The 21,411-nt window shown below is 33.6% G+C and overlaps 1 protein-coding gene across 2 annotated transcripts in view; it reads right to left on the bottom strand.

Annotated features, from left to right (window-relative positions):
- Sec15 (exocyst complex component Sec15) overlaps window positions 1-21,411 on the bottom strand; it is a 654,019-nt gene that overhangs the window by 181,803 nt on the left and 450,805 nt on the right. For both annotated transcript variants that reach the window (XR_016546976.1, XM_090374206.1), the window contains exon 15: window positions 12,233-12,305. Coding sequence is in view for 1 of the 2 variants with exons in the window: in XM_090374206.1 (XP_090230332.1) it covers window positions 12,233-12,305 (73 nt within the window). In the remaining variant the exon portion in view is untranslated. The remainder of the gene's footprint in view (window positions 1-12,232; window positions 12,306-21,411) is intronic.

Below are 21,411 nucleotides of genomic sequence, written 5' to 3'. Positions count from 1 at the left end.
GTTTCTAGGCACAATAATGGAATGAATAAATAAATATAAAATGCAATTAATAAGGGCATAATAATTGTAAGTCTGTGGGTCCTAGAACGTTAACTACTTCTTCAAAGGATGAAAGAAGTAATGCAGGGTAGTCTAATTCAGTGTTTGCCAAACTGGGGTCTGACTACCCCTGAGGTTTTGGAAACCAGTTCCAGGGGGTCCCAGAAACGGACTCTTGGGAACTGATAAAGTTATTCATTCTATGTATAGCAAATTGATGATAAATAAAGTTATTATTAGCATTGGTACAGGTATAGGATGCAAGAAAGCAAGCTTATGCAGCAACAGCAAAAAAAAAAAAAAAAAAAAAATATATATATATCCCCAGGTCCTTTTCATGCTCTACCACTGTCAGTGTAGTACCAAACAGTTGGTACTACACTGATGGAACAGGACCATACCCTGGTCCTGTTCCATCTATCCTTTTTACAAAGCATGTTCCCATTTCCATGACAATAGAGTCACCAACAACTACTAGTTCCTGTGGGACCAGCACATTCTGCCTTGGGGGTTGCTGCTGTGTTGCGTGATGACCAAGTGCAAGCTCTGGCGTTGATGGGCCCCTTAATTTAGATCCTTCGAGGGCATCTACCGTCCTTCAAGTTCTCATATAGGCCCATAACAACGCTGAGTTGTTGCCTGATTTCGTTACACTCCTTGCATCACGCACACACAAAGACATCCCCCATGTCCCATATCCAATTGCTCCACAAACAACATGCAAGCAGTGCATTTTAAAAGTCTGTGATTCAGAGGGCAACTGCCCCCCCCTCAGTTCTCCCCTGAGCCACAGCACTCACATTGGCTTGAGCCTTTTGCTTTGCTGCTCTGAGTCATGATTTCGATTTAATTTCAATAAAATTTCAATTTCAGTACAAAATTATAACCCTAAACTTGTATCCCAACACAGTTATAATGCTATATATATTTTTCAGTATCGAGTATTATCTACGAGTTCCGCTTATATAACTTCTGTATCAAATTATGTACTAATTAATTATGTCCCGTTTGTAATCTAAGTAGTTAGATTACAAAGTAGTAGTTAAAAGTACAATTTAACTGACAACGAAGTTTAAAAAAATTAATAGATTTTAGTGAATAATTGACAATATTATATTATATACTGTACTACACTAAGTTTACGCTATCTAGTTCGGGATATAACATGTCTTTTAACAATGGTGGCAAGTTACGAACGGTAAATCTACGGACACTTAAGTATTAATTAACTTCCAATCTCGCTGTCTCAATTTAGAATAAACTAAGGATCCTGACTAAGTCTATAAGCTACTTATAGAAAATAATTTGATGTAACAATTGGTCAATAAAGCAGCTAAATATGGCTAAAAAACTTCACGTTCAGTGGAGCTGCAAATTGTAACACGTGGATTTGATACCCTTCCCGATATTTTTATGCAATTACAAGGCCGAGTAAAGAATAAATACACCAGATTAATCAGAAAATCACAAAATAATGCTATACTACTAAATTTAAATCAAAAGTTTTAGAAAAACAATAATTTCAAATCAATAAATAAGAAAATCCACTTAGCGGCTTTGAACCCATCTGACTCCCACTAGCCTCATCAGCAGATCCTCAATTATATATTATATATTAATGTAAAAATAAGAATAAAGTTGAGTTATTTTAAACATAAAACTTTGAATTTTCTTTGCCGAAAACCCAGTGTTCATACACACACACACACACACACACACACACAGAAATATATCCATATATATATATATATAGACGAAAAAAGGTAAAAATCAGCATATTTGTGCATATGGTAGGGGAGTTGAGCTATAAGGTGTAATAACCATGGGAGAACCTGTAAGTAATACATCAATTTTACCTGAAATAAATATAAAATGCAATTAATAAGGGCATAATAATTGTAAGGACCAAAACTGTGGGTCCTAGGACGTTAACTACTTCTTCAAAGGGTCAGCAGCGAAAATCGTAGGAGTTACAACAGTAGTCCAGGTCTCTGTTATGATGTACACGTAAAGGATATATACGTATACATCATAGCGAACCCGACACAGACCAGAAGGAAGAATAAAATAATAAATAAACTATAAAATAACAAATAACAAATATTATAGCTCAACTCCCCTACCATATGCACAAATATGCTGATTTTTACCTTTTTTGTCTATTATTTATTATGGTTGCCGGTCCTTTCTGTGTCTACCGTAATTCCCAGATCTATAAACCGGTCTTATATACATTTTATAAATTTTGCATGAACTCTTACAGCCCATTCCTGTTTGATAAGATTTTCGTAATTTCATGGCATCTTTATATATATATATAGTAGTAATATACAACTGTTAAGAAGCAAAATAAGCAAAAAAAGGAAAATAACAAAAGTTATCATATGTCTAATACTCAAAAACACGCTGTGCAGCAGTAAAGGAAGTAAAAGGATAAAAATAATGTGTAAAAGTGTATATGTAAAATTATATAAATAATGTGCTTCTTTTGACCATCTTTTTCTTTCCTTCCCCTCCCAAAGAATTTTTCAATTCCCTATACCAATTGCTTGTCTACACTTTTTCGCTCAAAATTCTCTGCTTTATATATGAATTTTAATTTTCTACCACGTTAATTTAATAACCTTTCACCCCTTCCGCACTTCACTTTTTGTATTAGATTTCACATTACACTTTTGTAAATTTGTATTTTTTTTTTTACATTATTAACTTTATTTTTACACTGCGTTGGGACTATCTTGTCTACTAGTATTACGTAAAGGCTGCATATTTGCTTCCCCCTTTTTCTAATAATACAGACAAGTTTGGAAATGCAGTGCCTGGTCAGGTGTAGTCCCCTGAATTTCCTGTTGAATTTCCTGTCTATGTATCATTTTTTTCATCTACTATATTCAGATTTTGCATATTTGCCATCCCCTGATTCAACCTTTTGCTAAAATTGCCCTGCCATATCTGAATATAGTGTTATTTATTATTTTTTTTTTTTGCTTCCTCAGTCCCAGTTCATTTTTGTACTAGGTTTTTCAAATTCTTTCACCTGTTTAACCACTACTTCACTTCCACTTTCGACTATCCCTTAAACTTCTCTTAGTTCAGGCACCTTGTGTACTTTTCATTTCCACAGACACTATCTATTTTACAAACTACACATTATTTATATATATATACCCATACACATATAGCCCTCGATTTACGTCAGCGTTAGGTTCCTGGGAGGGACACGCACAAATGGAATCTGTGCAAATGGAACCCTTTATATAAAGTCAATCAAAAACAACAGGGTTAGGTTCCAGGCACCAAAAATTTTACCTACCACTTTGCATCGATTATTTTATTTTATTAGCATTCTTCATAGTTGTAGTAATAGTGTATGGAGGCATATTCCTAGCCCTACACACACACATTAGAGTGGTTTTCACCAGATTCCATTCTCCGAATATTGCACTAGGATTCAATGAACTTACTTTTACCAGAAATGCCATCTCTTTATTCTATTAAATCTAAACTTTTATAACACGATTGCCAAAAACTGCACACAACTATCACTATCATTATTATTTAATTTATAAATAGCACAATTAATAAAAAATGTTAGCGTAATAAATTTCCACCACGTGTAAATAGTGTAAACAACAACCAACTGAATGCTTCACCGCATGGACCTTTACCACCTGCATCCACGGGTGGCTACTTTGAGGGCGAGATTGCTGATTGGCTCAGATTGTCCTAAATCATGGGAACAGTGCATGATACACAGCACAGTATGATGCCGATAAATTCTGTCCGACGATTTTAAACTTTCCATTTATAAAAAAATTGAAAGAAAAAATGCAAAAATAAAAATGGCATTGTGGTTGGTGATCAGCACTATTGCGAATCGGTGTAAATCAGACCAGTGCAGAATGAAGGCTACCTGTATATATAAATATATATACATATAGAGTAGAGCTTCAGTTATCTGGATAATTGATGTCAGACCTCTTCCGAATAGGCAAATTTTCCAGATCATAAACCGGAAAATTATCAGGATAATTTTTAAGATTGAAAATAAAGGTTAAATAAATTTAATATTTAATATTAAATTTAATTTTATATTATATAAATTTATATAATATTAAATTTAATATTTAATAAATAAATTTAATCTTACCTTACGATTAAATTAAATAAGATTAATTAAATTTAAAAAAATTATAAACCAATCTCAGAAAACAGAAACATCCATCCAGGCATTTTTATGAGTTTTATACAAAACAAGAAAATTAAAATTTTTTTAAATGATCAGCTTTTCCCGACTTACCAATAACGAGCATGGACAATCTGTGCTTCCCAGTGGCATTTGCACACATAGGAATTGTAACTCGCCCTTTTCTCATCTTAAAACTCTATGCAGGCATTTCTTTTTTATTGTCTAGGATTTTTCTCGGTAATGCTTTCCATAATAAGTCCGTCTCACCAACATAAATGTTTTCTTTCTCATAATTTGCTATAACTGAAGCAAACTTACTTTCCAAAGGATACCGCTGCCAATTCGTCTGCAGAGAGTTTCTCGCCTTGAATATCTAGTTCACATATACTGTGACTCAATTTAAAGTTTTTCAGCCAACCTGTGCTTGCCTTAAAACCTTCATTAACTATTAATTTTCGATTAGATCCTCCTTCACTATCCATAATCAATACAAATTCTGTTATAGCATTGGAATTTTTCTTGCTGCGTTTGTTTGTTTGTTTGTTATTTGGTTTTTAGGAGCATTAGCAACTAAGGCCATATTGCTCTGGGGATATGCAGTGGTCATTCCCTGACCTTTCCGCATCCTCCATATTTGGTGGTCACGGGCTCGAACCCCGGTCTAATCAAGAAGCGTGCGTTACGCACTGCTGGCTATGGGGCGCCCTTGATGTCATAAATTGTTGAAATCCTAAAATTAAACTCTTTGGAGAGATTTGCTAAATTTTCACCTTTTCTAATTCTATTAATAATTTCCATTTTTTGTTGCAATGTTAAAACTACGTGTTTTCTTTCCGTTCATATTTTACCGTAAAAAATTGAGAAAAATAACAAATCGCACAATTTCGGCCAATATTATTTTTACAGAATCTGGAGCTAAACTAATCTGAAATTCACTCATGGTTTCCGAGAAAACCCAGTAGTCTGTGATATTTTTCTAAAGCATATTTCTGAAGGTCGCAGAATTACAGAGGTCACAACTATAAAACAATTTGCAGTTTTCAATTTATTAGGTTTTTTGTTTGCACAATCTGTTATAAACAGGTAGTAAACTCGATCTTTTGCTTATTATAATCAAAATTCAATTTGCAAACTCGTAACTTGTGATCACTGTAACTGGAGTTTACTGTACTACGTTAATAAAAAAAAAAAAAAGAGAAGAAAAAAGATCAGGTTTCAAATAATTCTGGATAACTGACGCTCTACTGTATATGATGGTTTTGGTTTTTTGGTTTTTTTTTTTAGGAGCATTAGCAACTAAGGCCATATTGCTCCACTGTATATGCACATATATAATATGGATAAGCAGATTAGAGTATAAATAGAGGAATGCTGACCACATCAGATGTATTAACAATGGGAAAAATAAATAGGTACCTGTAAAATATGTGTTTATTTATAGGGTACAACAAAGAAGTCCAACCTAAATACTCGGCCCTTTGGCCGCATGGGTATAGTTTTCATCCCTAATAATTATATTCTAAACTATTATTAAATTTCTCCAATTTATCCAGTTGGTATTAAATTTAAAAAATAAAGTTATATACAGACTGATGTAATGTTCAATCATTATTTTGATGGCATTAATCTGTTCTGATACTCGTTTTCTATTTCTATTCCTCATATTCCATATTCTTCTACATAATTTCATATATATATATATATATGACACTTTGTATTAATGAGATTCCACTGTATGTGTGTGTGTGTGTGTGTGTGTGTGTGTGTGTGTGTGTGTGTGTGTGTGTGTGTGTGTGTGTGTGTGTGTGTGTATACATACAGTGGAATCTCATTAATACAAAGTTCAAGGGACCTAAATTTTCAAATTTTGCAATAACGAGGTCCCCCGAAAATGTCAAAATTTTACCTTTTTTTTTTTTTTTTTGGTACATACTGTACATCTAAGAATAATAATATATGAAAAATAGAGTAATAAAATAAAATAATAAAAATAAAATAATACAAAGAAAATAAAAACAAAAGCCTTGTCTAACAATACAGTAATAGGAGTAACATATTTAGATAGTATATATAGCTTAGCTTAATTTTCAGCACTCACCTCATTGAAAATTAAGCTAAGCTATATATACGATCTAGTTATTACATTACAGCACATAAGGACTCCTTAAAAAATCAAGAGTAACATATTTTTAAAGATTTTATTTTATTTGTAAGATAAACTAAGAGAAAAGCAATATTAACGGAAATGAAAATATTGTACAGTATATATTTTGATATATACAATATTTTAGTATCACAGTAAAAAAAATTACAATCTTAGTATAAAATGAGACATACAAACCATTAACTTTTTAATAAATTAATCTAAATTAAAGAAAGAATCCAATGTTGTTTACACAGCTTTTGTCCTATATGCATTTTTAACTACAGCACAGACGTTATCAAATGCAATAGTTGTTTCTTTATCAATGTTACTGCAGGCCAACACATTCTATTATGTTCAATGCATTTTGGGAATCTTTTTTAGATGGCAAAGTGCGTGCTTCTTCACTTTCACTGCCACTGGTAACAAAAACATCATCGTTTTGTTTGGTATCCAGCAGCTCTTCTAGTGTTGGTGTTGCAGTGGTAGCAACTTCATCATCCACCTTCACAAACTCTTAAAATTCGCCAACAAAATCCATATGCTCCTTCAAATTCCTCCATCCCTCACTGTTGCTATCACATTCGTCTGTTGAACCATGTTTTTTGATGATGTTTTCTCAAAACCACTCTTTCTGAAGCAGTTGATTATTACACTTGATGTAATACTTCCCAAGCAATAACAAGATTACAGATAGCATCCAAGACATTCCAATTTGGCTGCAAATTGTTCCCTCCTTCTATGTTGCAGATCAAGTATGTTTTCAGGCGGGCTCTATATGCTCTCTTTAGGTAATAAATAAAGCCTTGATCCAGTGGTTGCATTAAACTGGTGGTATGGGAGGGGGGTAAAAACAAGCCATTCTTCAGTCCAATTTTGATAACCAAGACTGAAAAATTCTGACCATAAGCCAAGCACTGCTATTGGTCTAATAATCATAGGAATGTTGGTTAACTTCTTTAAAATATCTTGGATTGGAAAACTTACTAATCACAAGTGGGTATAGTTTTGTACTGCCATCTGAATTGCAGCATAACAGAACAGTAAGTCTTTGTTTCCTTAATTTTCCACCATGACAAGACTCTTCTCGAACAGCAAATTATTAAATAAACCTGTCTCATCAAGATTAAAAATATCCTTTGCCTCATATTTTTCAAGGATGGACCATAAAGAACAACCAATCTGTAGCCTTTTCTCTGTCAACTAATCCAGATTCACCGCAAACATTTTGCGAAACCAAGTTATTCCTGTCTTTAAATCTTTGGAGCCGGTCACTGCTGCATTTGAAATCACTAATCCCATGTTGCTGAGCTAGATAATTTCCCTTTTCTTGCAAAATCGGACCTGATATTGGCAAATTAGATGCACACATTTGTTGGTAACCCTCAAAAAGTTTTGTTTCAGGCTCCTCGTGTTTTGCACCACAAATTTGTTTCCTGTTTTTCATCACTGCTCCAGTGTCATACATTGAGTCTTTTTAAATATTGTAGATAAAGTAGGTAAAGGGATGTTGTATTCCTTTGCAATGTCCGTTTTGCTTCTTTCCATCCTATCAGCCTCTTGTATAATTTTTAGTTTAATTTCCAGGCTTAATTCTGCCCATCTACATTTTGTTGCCATAACACTGCTAGATAAGATTTAATATAAACAAATTTTAAATTAATTTAAAGACGTTCTGAAAAAGACATCAGCTCAGATAAAATGGCACAAAAATTAGATTGCTGTATACGATAGTAAAAGACTCTTTAAACTGGGGTAACAACTGCAACTGACCTTATTCCCGTGGAGAGCGAGGGAATAAGGTCAATTCCCTCGAGGGAATAATTTAAATTGTTAAATTATTCCTCGAGGTAATAATTTAACAATTCACCCTTCAGAAAGATGTTTTTCAGAGTGCACTTAATGTTGTAGCTACCATAAACTGCTTTTGTTTACACAAAACTAATTTCTAACAAGTCGGTGCCATCCGTCTAAGTAGCCAGGTGGCCGGGGGGGCAATAATCGGATCACTCTGCCAAGATTTGTATTAAACATACAAATTGACAATATTTATTTCTCACGGGGTGAAAAAGAACTTTGTAATACATATTAACCAAATTTTGTAATAAACGAATATATTTACATAGAAAAGCCTATCCTTTTGCAGGGGAATGGTACATGCTTCATATAAACAAGTACTTTGTATAAATCAAGTTTGTATTAATATATTGAATAAAGTATGCATAAACGGATGTGAAAGCTATTTTGATGTGAAAGTCAAAGTGCCAGTAACTAGAAGGGTTTGGAAAGTAGAAAAAGAAGTGTAGAATTAGATTTGTGAAAGGTGAAAGAATTAATATCCTAAAGGTTATGATAAATTAAGAGAATTACCAAGCCAATAGAAAGTGGGAGAACTGTAAAGTAAAATTAGTACATCAAAATACTAATAAAATAAAAATAAAATAATAGTTTTATAGCTCTCATCAGATATGGGGGAGGGGGAAATATTTAGAAAATGGTCGCATATAAGTAAGGCAAATATGCTTGATCTAATGTCAGCTAAAATAAATATTGATACATGATCAGATATTTCATCAGGGAACTACACCTGACCAATGTATCAGGAACTGCATTTCTATGCTTGTCCATAGTAGTAGAAGAAAAGTGATAGGCCAAAAAGCAACTAAAAATGAAATTAGCACATTTTGATACAGCATGGACAAGGTAGTCCAAACGCATTGTAATTTATTTAGGTAAAAATAAGGATCAAGTTAAATAAATATTTATTTTTATTTATTTATTAAAATAAAAATAAAATATTTATTTTGACTTGATCCTTATTTTACCTAAATAAATTACACTATGTTGTGTAATTATTAATAAATATTTTTTTTATTTATTAAAATAAAATAAATATTTATTTAACTTGATCCATATTATTACCTAAATAAATAAATAACTTTGGACTAGCTTGTCCATACTGTTTTAGAATGTGCTAATTTAATTTTTCGTTGCTTTTTGGCCTATCACTTTTCTTCTACTACTATGGACAAGCATAGAAACGCAGTTCCTGATACATTGGTTAGGTGTAGTCCCCTGATGAAATACCTAATCATATATCAATATTTATTTTAGCTGACATCAAATCAAGCATATTTGCCTTACCTATATTCGACCATTTTCTAAATATGTTTTCCCCCTATATCTGATGACAGCTATAAAGCTATCATTTTATTTTCATTTTCTGTTTATTTATTTGCAATTTTATTTTATTAGTACTTTGATGTACTAATTTTACTTTACAGTTCTCCCACTTTCTATTGGCTTGGTAATTCAGCCCATAATTGTCTTAATTTATCATAACCTTTAGGATATTAACATTCTTTCACCTTTCACAAATCTACTACACTTCTTTTTCTACTTTCCACACCCTTCTAGTTACTGGCACTTTGTGTAACTTTCACATCCATTTATGCATACTTTATTCAATGTATTAATACAAACTTATATATACTCTTGCATCCTTTAATGCTGCTTTGCACTTTTAGGTGCATCTGTCATACCTGATTTATTAATCTTTTATTAATTGAAACCATTGCATCAACAGAATACCTCTTCATCATATGTAACTTTTTAAATATTGCCTTTAAGAATGTTATATTTAATATTCATATATATATATATATATATATAGAGGGGTCCGTAAAATTTTTTTATTTTTTATTTTTGAAAGGGTCCATAGATCTCAGTAGTTTTGGGAACCACAGATTTAAGTCGCAGCATAGGTTTAAAAAGTGATTTTGTCTGTCTGACCAATCTGATTGGATACTATGATGCAGTAACAAATGAACCGAAAAAAAAAATATATATATAGTTTTGACGTTATATATTTAGATTTCAGAAACCTTTTGACACTGTTACACATAAACAACTGCTGTACAAATTAGAGCAATGTTGCACTAGGGGCAAGTTACTGGCATGAATAACAGGATAGTTGAGTGGGAAAAAATGACTTTTATCAATGGACACTGCTCTTTTTAGTGTTCTGCCATTAGTGGTCCTACTGACTTGCTATATTTATTAATGGTACTGATGAAAGCATATATATGTATATAAGTATATGTCTAAGTTTCCATATGATACAAAGATTGGTAAGGTGGTTAGGAAATGATACTAGAACAAGATCTGTTGTTTGTTTGTTTGTTATTTGGTTTTTAGGAGCATTAGCAACTAAGGCCATATTGCTCTGGGGATATGTGGTGGTCATTCCCTGACCTTTGCGCATCCTCCATATTTGGTGATTACAAGCTCGAACCCTGGTCTATTCAAGAAGCGTGTGCTACACGCTGCTGCTCCTGCCCACCTGGCTACGGAGGCGCCAGAAGAGAGAACAAGATCTAGAAAAAATTAGACAGATGGGCTGAGGATCAGCAATTGAAACATACTGCATATAGATATCGGCGATCCCAATCCCACTAAAACATCTGTGTGATTAACACAGTAAGGGTAGCAGAGAATGAGTTGGACAGACCTGGGGTAATTGTGTAGTCAGAAAGAAAGTTCTGTGAGGATTACAAATGGGTTGCTAGGTCAGCCCATGTGGTTTTATCAGTGATGTAAGAATTTTGTTAGCAGCAATAAGGTGATTAACCTAAACTGTATAAGGCAATGGTTAGGCCACATCTTAATGATGCATACAGGTCTAAAGTTCTCATTTTAGGAAAGTATATGTAAACTTAGACAAAAGTATATGTCTAAGTTCCCATGTGATACAAAGGTTGGCAAGGTGGTTACAGGAAATGCTACTAGAAGATCTAGAAAAAATTAGGCAGATGGGCTGAGGATCAGAAATTTAAACATACTGCATATAGGTATCGGCAATCCCACTAAAACATGTGTGGTGAACACAGTAAGAGTAGTGGAGAATGATTTGGACAGACTTGGGGTAATTGTGTAGTCAGAAAGAAAGTTCTGTGAGGATTGCAGGTGGGTTGCTAGGACAGCCCATCTGGTTTTTGTCAATGATGTAAGAATTTTGCTAGCAGGAATAAGGAGGTGATTATCCTATTGTATAAGGCAATGGTTAGGTCCACCTGGTGTTGTGAAAGTGGATATTGTGAATAAATTCAAGGAAGAATTAGACAAATGTTAAAGGGGTGGATAAGTGATATGATAAGTGCTGTGGTTCTTTTTTTTTTGATGTTGCATAAGCTTGCATCATTTGTCACTATTAATACTAATATCAGTTATGAAGAGAAAGACTAATTAAAAATATCTCTTTGCTCACAAGCTTCAAAAAGATGGAATTAAAATGCATCATGAAACCAGTTATGTATTTTTTTTTTTTTTTTTTTTTGTGAAAAATATCTAATGATATTATGAAAAGTACATTTTATTTTGTTTACTTCTTTAGAGTGTTAGAAATATAAATTTCAATGACAAATCTCGATTTGTTGTTTTCTATAAGCTTCTAAATGTCAAGGTGTGAAAGTGGATACTGATGCCATTTAATTGAGGAATGCTTTTTATTTTCTTTTTCAATAAAATAACTAATAACTGTTATGAATATGAAATTTGATTCTTCAAGTAAGCATAGTATCCAAACTAATAATAATTTCCAAACTAATAATAATTACTTTAAATTTTTAATTATGTTCTGGCCATTTAATTTTTTGTCCAAAACATAATTCAAATTTTAAAGTAATTATTAGTTTCTTCACTAACAAAAATATCCTTACTGATGTGTTAATCCACTTATAACATACTAATAATGAAATAGAACTTTATAGTACTGTTAAGAAATTAAATGCCACAACAAAACGTAAAGCAAAATTATGCTTGTGATAAATTTACATTTATAAAATTTAGATTTGCATTAGTACCTAATTGTATAAATTCGTCAATCCTTTTATTTAATTGTTGATAGATCTGCTCCTCAGCACTTGCTCTTGAATCCTTTTAACAAAAAAAAAAAAAAAAACATGTGAAATGCATCTGAAATATATTATTTGTGGAGCAAGATTATAAGAGAAGTTCATATGAAAAAAGAAAAGAAGAAAAAAAAAAACAAAAAACCCTAAAGCTATGTGAAATACAGTAGATCCTCAGTTATTCGAAACAGTGGGTCTTTCAGATAATTAATTTTAAATTCAATCAATATCCAAAGCATAAAAGAACAACAAAAAAAAGTGAAAAATCGTAGTAATTTGTATATGAAAATGACACAAATAAAACTAGACATCAGTAGCGCAGAATGTGCCAATTCTATCTGCAAACATAGCTACATAGTTGTGAACATCCTAAAGCACATGATTGTTTGCAGATGCTTTGTTCACTGGTTTTGTATTATGTTATTAACATGTCCAAAAACTATTTGAGAGTACAAATTGTAAGAGGAAATCTCTATGGAAACTTCAACCAAGGGTCTCTAACAAACAAGAACTTAGAGAACGATATATTCTGTGGAGAGAACAGATAACTTCAAATAGCTCTTATCTGACTTTTAAATCCAGCAGACACTCTGAGAAAGACTTTTAAGAGCCTTCCTTTAATTCTCAGAAACTTTATTATTTGAAGCTCATAGAGTTTGACTTTACTTTATTGTATGTAAGTGAAAACTAATAATATTTTAAGCTCAAAATAATTTCCTTGTATTAAAAGTCCATAATTAAATTGTCCTCACATAGCTTTGTGGTCTTCTTTAAACAATGCTTTTATTGTTACTTGTATATTGGCATGTTGCGTGTGATAGGCCAGTGTTAATGAGTGCTTCACAATTTTTACTACATGGTCATTTAAATTTAGGTTTTATCCTAAATACTTGGAGTTTAACAGGAATTTAAAATAAATTCCATCAGTGTTTTCATAAGTGAACTTTCAGAAACCACAGGCATTCACTGATTCATTGCATTACTATCCCTCCGGCAAAGTGAATTGATGTATGAAGCTAAAATAATTTGAATGCATCCTGCTAGTGGTGGAGAATAATATTTATAATTAAAGGTCTGAAAACTAAGAAGCATTATGGAGGCAGGACAAACCTTTTGGTGTCACTAAATACACTGCTAGGAAGACTTCTCACTGCATCTACTAGTCATGGAATGATGTTACTTGTATGATGCTATCTGATGCTGTAACCTGCTGGATAAGGAGGTGATAATCCCTTTATACAAGGCCATGGTTAGGACACATTTTAGGATGGATGTATATCTGCTGGAATGGGCACAGAGAAGGGCAATGAGATTGGTGAAGGGAACAAAGGGGTGGTCTTACCAAGATAAAATTCCATCAGACTATCTTTTCTATGTTAAAGTGAGCAACTCTTATGTGCTTATGGTTTTAGATGTCAGATTGTCAATGAATGCATTATTCAACTGTTAATTATACTAACTTTTTTTTTATTATATTTATGTAGAAAGCTTATTTAGGTAGCTAAACTGTTCAAATTTTTATCTTAGTTTACCAAAACGTACTGTTCTTTAGCTTGTACATACTTTGTTTTATTGCCAAAATATACTTTACTATTTTGACACTAAGAGTGTATGTTATTTTGAATTAAACTTTCAAATACAGAATATTCATATCAAATGATCAAGTTCTGATACACTAAGGGCATCAGAACCTGTGATTTTAAAGTGTGGAACCAGGACTTGGCCTAAACTTTAAGGTTCAGTTATAGACAAGAAAAGTAAAATAAATACCTTTTTATGGGATGTTATCTTATGTCAAAGAGGGCAGAAAACATACTTTCTTTATGTCAAAGGGGGCACAAAACTTTCTCCCTCAAGTTCAAAATTTGATGACTGTAAACAAAGTGTTATAATGGGTCTTTGAAATTGATTTAGGTTAGGGCTCACATCTGGTGAGTATGGGCAGCATAAGCGTCAAGCTTCCTTGCACGACCATATGGCTAATAATAATAAAACATAGGGAAAAAAAAATTCTAATGTGACTGTGCAAAAAAAGCCAGGCAGGCTACTGATATCAACAATGCCATTCCTATATAATCATAAAAAACTATGCTTATAAAAATAAAATCAGCAACCTGACTATTCTATAAATTTTTATTTGAATTATTTTATGTAATAGCTGTAGTCTTCTTTTAGAGTTAAGTTTTTAAGCATCATATCATATCATGTGCGTGTTATTATACATAAGTGACACAGATTAAAATGATTCTTCACTGCTTTGTTCTTAATGCTTTAAATAAATGGAGTTGTAACTTTCTTAAAACTAACTTTTTGAAGTCATAACTTTGTTTCTTGTTAACTATTTTATGTGTAGACTTATTTGAGTAAAAAAAAAGGAGTAAAAATAACTGCAAAAAAATTTTAGATAACTGGAATTCTACTGCAAATACATATTACTTCTCAAAGCAAAGGATTTATATTTCCTTTCTCTATTGCTAATTGGATTTTGTTTTTGGAGTTTCGTGGTAAAAAAATTGGAACTTATTCATTTAGATCATTTAAGACAATGAATAATTATTCAGATCATTCCTATTCAACTATGGTCAAACTGACTTTCAAATCAGATATGAAGTCGTTCTGAGTAGTGCAGAGAGGTTGCTAGGGCAGCTCACAAGGTTAAGGAGGCGATTATCCCTTTAAACAAGGCCATGGTTAGCCACATCTTCAGTACTGCATACAGGTTTAGAAGCCTAATTTTAGAATGGATGTATATCTGCTGGAAGGGGTAAAGAGAAAGGTAACAAGATTGGTGAAGGGAACAAAAGGGTAGTCTTACCAAGAAAGGCTTCAGTTCTGCAAATTGCAGCATATGGAGACTAGACACCAGCAAGATGATGTGATCTGATTGAGGGATTGAGGTGTTTAAGGCTGTGAATTGGTTGAGTAAGATAAATTCTGATGGCATTCTTCCTCTTGCCCAGACTACACACGAGAGACAAATTCAAACTGAGGAAGGATGGTTAATTGTTGGAACAATCTTTCATTTGCTGTTGTGGAAATGGGTAGTTTAAATAAATTCAAGGAAGAACTAGACAAATTATTGGAGGGTATGAACAGGTGATGTGGGTTTCTTTTTTGGCTACTTTATAAGCATGCTTTCTTGCATCATTTGCCACTATTGATATTGATAGTTTAATACTAAATGACACCAATTGCTATATTAGCAAGGAAAGTAGTTCAATTTATATGTGAATAATTCAACATTGTTCACATATAAATAACATTGGATAAAAAAATAAATTAAATTAAATAAAAAAAAGACCATATTTGAATACTGCTGTATTCAACTATGCATTCAATGAAGACACAACCCTGCTGTCTTTGTCAGATGTCAATCACCACGATTGCAAGTAGAGATGGCACTATTATGTCTCTATTTCTGATGTAAAATATATGTCAATATTCTTTCTTGATCCTTCTAATTCTGTATATATATTTTTGTGTAATTTTTTTCCCTCTCTTCTGCCTACAAATTATTTTTGCTCCTTTACCTAAAAACTATTTATACTTTTCTTATTTCTTTATTACTTTTTTATTTCCTTATTACTTTATTTTCCCTGCATTGCTGAGACAGCTTATACTGCATTAGATTGCTTTTTCCTACTTTCTTTCTTTTCCTCGTATATTTTTAACTATTTTCTTACACTATAAAGCGTTTAGGGCTGAAGCCTCAAGCTATGGAAAAGTCTAGACTATGTATAAGTATAGTGCGAAAGCATCAATAATACATAGCCAAATCTGAATTCACAGAACGTTAGCAAAACGGCATCGTTTTAAGTTATATCTCATATTTTGAATACCTTTGAAATGAGTTGCCATGATATTGCACTACTTCAAATAAGTAACGCTTCACCTGAGGAGAAGACTAATGTTACTTATTCTCAATGGATACCACCACCCAGATGGCACCATTTCAGGGCTATTTGGCCCTTCTTCGGTGGGTGGGTTGGTACCCAAGTGATGCAATGATGGCAAAACAGTTACGAAGTATAACTCCACAATAAGAGAGATGCCTGATGGTGTATGATGTGTTTAGACTACAAGGCGTTTAGGGCTGAAGCCTCAAGCTATGGAAAAGTCTAGACTATGTATAGTGCAAAAGCATCAATAATACATAGCCAAATCTGAATTCACAGAATGTTAGCAAAACGGCATTGTTTTAAGTTATATCTCAACGACTTGCCATGAATTGCACTACTTCGAATAAGTAACTCACCCACCCACCGAAGAATGGCCAAATAGCTCTGAAACGGTGCAGTCTGGGTGGTGGTATCCATCTGAGAACAAGTAACATTAGTCTTCTCCTCAGGTGAAGCGTTACTTATTCAAAGTAGTGCAATATCATGGCAACTTGTTTGAAGGTATTCACAATATATTAAAATATATTACAATATATTCACAATATAACTTAAAACGATGCCGTTTTGCTAACATTCTGTGAATTCAGATTTGGCTAGGTATTATTGATGCTTTCGTACTATACTTATACATGGTCTATTTTCTTACATTATTGTTTATATTTTATCTTCATAACTTTGCCAGGGTTATGTTTTTACTGCCTTGGATTCCTTTTGTTATCCTTCCTTTCTCCTTCCCGCTGTTAGTCTTATCTTCCTTCTCACTTTCCTTTTCCTACCCTTTAATTATACTTTATTTCCATTTTTACTTTCCATCTTTTCATTCTTAATTTTTTTTTGTGTAAACTATATGCAATCTACATAATTGGTCCCTCCTCTTTTTTTTTTTCTACACCTACTTATTTACGTTTACATTCATTTTTAACCAAAGATTTTCACTAAATTTAACTTTTTACTAAATTTAGTTTTCTACTTATACATTGTCTCTACTTTTATTGGCATGTATTTTATATCAGAACTAGAAATTCATTATTGCTGTTTCTGCTTGCAATCATTTGTGTCTTTGTCAAGTTGACACTTGACAAAGACACAAAGGTTGTTGTGAGTAACATGGCGATGTTCTTTCTTGATTCTTCTAATTCTGTAGAGTAAGAGATACGTTCCAGAACTTCTCATGTAAGTTGATTTTTATGGAACTCTTGAATGAATAATAAAATACTGCTACTATTAGCATAGCATTAGCAGGGCATACGATGCAAGAAAGCATGAACCAAAAAAAAAAAAAAAACCACCCTTCCCATTTCAACCATCCATTCACTCCAAATGTTTAAGTTCCTGACTTCCACTACAACAGATGGAAGTTTGTTCCAACTATCAGCCACCCACTGGCTAAAGGCAAATTTCCGCACATCTATTCTACAACTGTCTTCCCTCAATTTGAATTTATGCCCCCTCAGGTGAGTAATCTGAGCAAGAAGAAGAATCCCATTAGCATTGAGCTTGCTGAATCCATTCAAGGCCAAGGTGTATAACCTCAATTAGACCACCTTGCAGGTGCCTAGTCTCCAAAAGCTGCAATTTACAGAACTTAAGCCTTTCTTTGTAAGTGCACGCAATTGTTCCTCTCACCTCTCTGTACTCGTTCCAGCAGCTCTACATCATTCCTACAACAAGATCTCCTATATACAGTACTCAAGGTGCAGCTTGACCATTGCCTTATACAAGGGAACAATCACCTTATCCTTGCTAACAAAATTCCTGTATATCATTGACAAGACACCATGAGCTATTCTTGCAGCCCTTTTGCACTGCTCAGAAAACTTCATATCTGACTGCACAATTACCCAAGTCTTTTTCATTCTCCACTACCCTGCATGTAGTACCACCGAGTTGATACGTTACTCTGGTGTTACTACTACCCATATGCAGTACTTTACATTTGTCAATGTTAAACTTCAGTTGTTACCTCTCAGCCCATCTGCTCAACTTTTGCAGATCCCGTTGCAGTACAGTACTATCATTACTGTCATTAACAACACTGTCAACCTTCATATCGTCTGCAAACTTAGACATTAACCCTGATATACCTTCATCAATATCATTGATAAACACCGAAAGCAACAATAGGCACAACATCAAACCCTGGAGGACTCCATTAATAACATTAGACCATGAAGAGCAGTGTTCATTGATAACCACTCTCTGTCTTCTCCCACTCAACCATCCTTTTATCCATTGTAGCAACTTGCCCTTAATGCCATACTGCTCCAATTTGTATAGCAGTCTTCCATGTGCCACAGTATCAAAAGCTTTCCTAAAATCCAAGTGTATGATATCAAAATTATTCTTTGCATCCAATTCCTTTGTGAGCACATCATAGTAGGCAATAACAAATCCATAACATAGTAGGTAACAAATCCATGCTGTGTCTGAACTATAAATGCAGTCTTGTCTAGATGATCCCATGTATCTTCTAGTCTTGTATAGATGATCCCATGTATCTTCCTTAACCAGTTACTCCATTATTTCCCCCTGGAACAGAAGTTAGACTAACAGGTCTGTAATTACCCATGCCACCCTTATATCCCCCTTTGTGAATTGGGGACACATTTGCACATCTCCAGTCCATGGGAACCTCCCCTGAGTCCAAGGAAGTTTTCATAATTATGACTAATGGTTTGCTTATTTCTTTTGCTGCCTCCTTTAATAGTACTGGATAGATACTATTCACCCTAGGTGCCTTCCTTATGTTTAACTTCAACAATTGCTCTTCCACTTTGCTCTCAGTCATTACAAAATCACTTAGTTCCCTGTTATAGTGTGATAATCTTCTGGCATTCCACTCCTTGAATAACTCCTCAAGGTGTGAATGTAGATGCATAATACTCATTCAGTTTATCAGTTACCTGAGCATGATCATCAATAGTCAAACCATCTATATCCCTGATATGGCAAAATTACAAAAACCACACAATATCCTCAGAAGAATGAAGGAAAATAGTTGTATACCATACCACATGGCTGCCAGGTTTCACTTGGTGAAGATGTAGACTTCTGTAGCTGCTGCAAAAGGATAAGTGTTCCTTGAAATTTTATCATATTTTTGATTAGTTAACATGTTAAATCCTGTTTTACAAATGGATTAAGCAGGCTTAGTAGAGTTCATTAGCTTATTTTTTTAAATTTAGCTAGTGATTTGATTTTGTATTTTACAACTTGCTATTCATATTGCGTGTATGTGTTTTGGCAGGAATATCAGGAATAACTAGTAGCGCAGACTAATAGTAGGAATTGAATTGTAATAAATAAGTATTCTGAAGGGTTTAATCACCTTTTGGACATATATCTTTTGTATTTTATCATATTTTTGAATAGTTAACGTATTAATCTGTGTTTTACAAATAGATTAATATAGGCTTATTAGCATTCATTAGATTATTCATTAAATTTAGCTAGTGACTTTGAAAGTTACAACTCGCTACTTCTTACTGCTATCATATCAGAGTTTTGGCGGGAATATCATAGCATAACCAGTAGCGCAGAAGTATAGTAGGGTTTTAATTATAATAAATAACAATTTTTATCACTTTTTGGGCATATATCTTTTGAATTTAGCCAAGGATATAAGTAATTTAACATTAGTAACAGAGTTGTGTAACTTCATAGCATATACCTTGAACTTGATAGCTAAGGTATAAAATAAAACTATATAGTGGAAAAGTATTACTGCATCAGCTTAGCATAGTATTGTAGAGTAAAGTAGAGTATTGTTGTAAATTAATCAATTAAATTTATTAACCTTATTAATTTTCATTGTTAAATAATTAAATTTTAATCGAAAATCATGCCCCAGACTAGAGCAGCAAAGTAACGTTCACAGAATAGCAGTAGTGCAGTGACTCAGGGGAGAACCGAAGGAGACGATTATTCAACACATCGCAGCCTAAAAAAATGTGCAACTTGTGAAATTTTTGTGGAACTTTCTGGAATGGGACATGATATTGCCAAGTGGTATGTCTTTATGGGTGCTCAATGTAAGGAGTGGGAAGAAGTTAGGAGTCAAATCAGCATTGTCATGGGCCTTTATGAGAACTTGAAGAACAGGATAGATGCTCTTGAAGGACTTAAACTGGGGGACCCATCAAGCTCTCATCTGCCCACATCATCAGAGTTTGCACTTGATCATTAAGCAATACAGTGACAACCTACAGAGTAGAATGCTCTGGTCCCACAAGAGCTAGTTATTGTCGGTGACTTTACTGCCAGGGTGACAGGGAAATATATTGTGCAAAAAAGTATGGGTGGAATACAACCAGGGTATGTCTGCCAGGCACAAAAGTTGATGACGTTGTAGAGCAGATATCTTTTAAAGGCATAAAATGTGATATTGCTGTACACGTTGGCACTAATGACATTAAGTGTAGGAGATCTGCAGATTTACTAAGCAAGTACAGATCAGTATTGAAAAAAAGTAGTGAGTAGTGATTGACAAGGCTCTCATCATATACTCCCTCCTATCCTGTCTGGGCAGGATTGCAGACACTTTCAAATTTGACCCTAACTCACTACTTTTTTTCAATACTGATCTGTACTTGCTTAGTAAATCTGCAGATCTCCTACACTTAATGTCATTAGTGCCAACGTGTACAGCAATATCACATTTTATGCCTTTAAAAGATATCTGCTCTACAACGTCATCAACTTTTGTGCCTGGCAGACATACCCTGGTTGTATTCCACCCATACTTTTTTGCACAATATATTTCCCTGTCACCCTGGCAGTAAAGTCACCGACAATAACTAGCTCTTGTGGGACCAGAGCATTCTACTCTGTAGGTTGTCACTGTATTGCTTAATGATCAAGTGCAAACTCTGACGATGTGGGCAGATGAGAGCTTGATGGGTCCCCCAGTTAAGTCCTTCAAGAGCATCTATCCTGTTCTTCAAGTTCTCATAAAGGCCCATGACAATGCTGATTTGACTCCTAACTTCTCAGAGTTTGCACTTGATCATTAAGCAATACAGTGACAACCTACAGAGTAGAATGCTCTGGTCCCACAAGAGCTAGTTATTGTCGGTGACTTTACTGCCAGGGTGACAGGGAAATATATTGTGCAAAAAAATATGGGTGGAATACAACCAGGGTATGTCTGCCAGGCACAAAAGTTGATGACGTTGTAGAGCAGATATCTTTTAAAGGCATAAAATGTGATATTGCTGTACACGTTGGCACTAA

The sequence above is a fragment of the Mastigoproctus giganteus genome, chromosome 5, assembly GCF_048544385.1.
Source record: "Mastigoproctus giganteus isolate SK-2022 chromosome 5, ASM4854438v1, whole genome shotgun sequence".
Classification (NCBI taxonomy): Eukaryota; Metazoa; Arthropoda; class Arachnida; order Uropygi; family Thelyphonidae; genus Mastigoproctus; species Mastigoproctus giganteus.
Note: the sequence above shows the minus strand (reverse complement) of the source record. Positions and strands in the feature narration are given on the sequence as shown.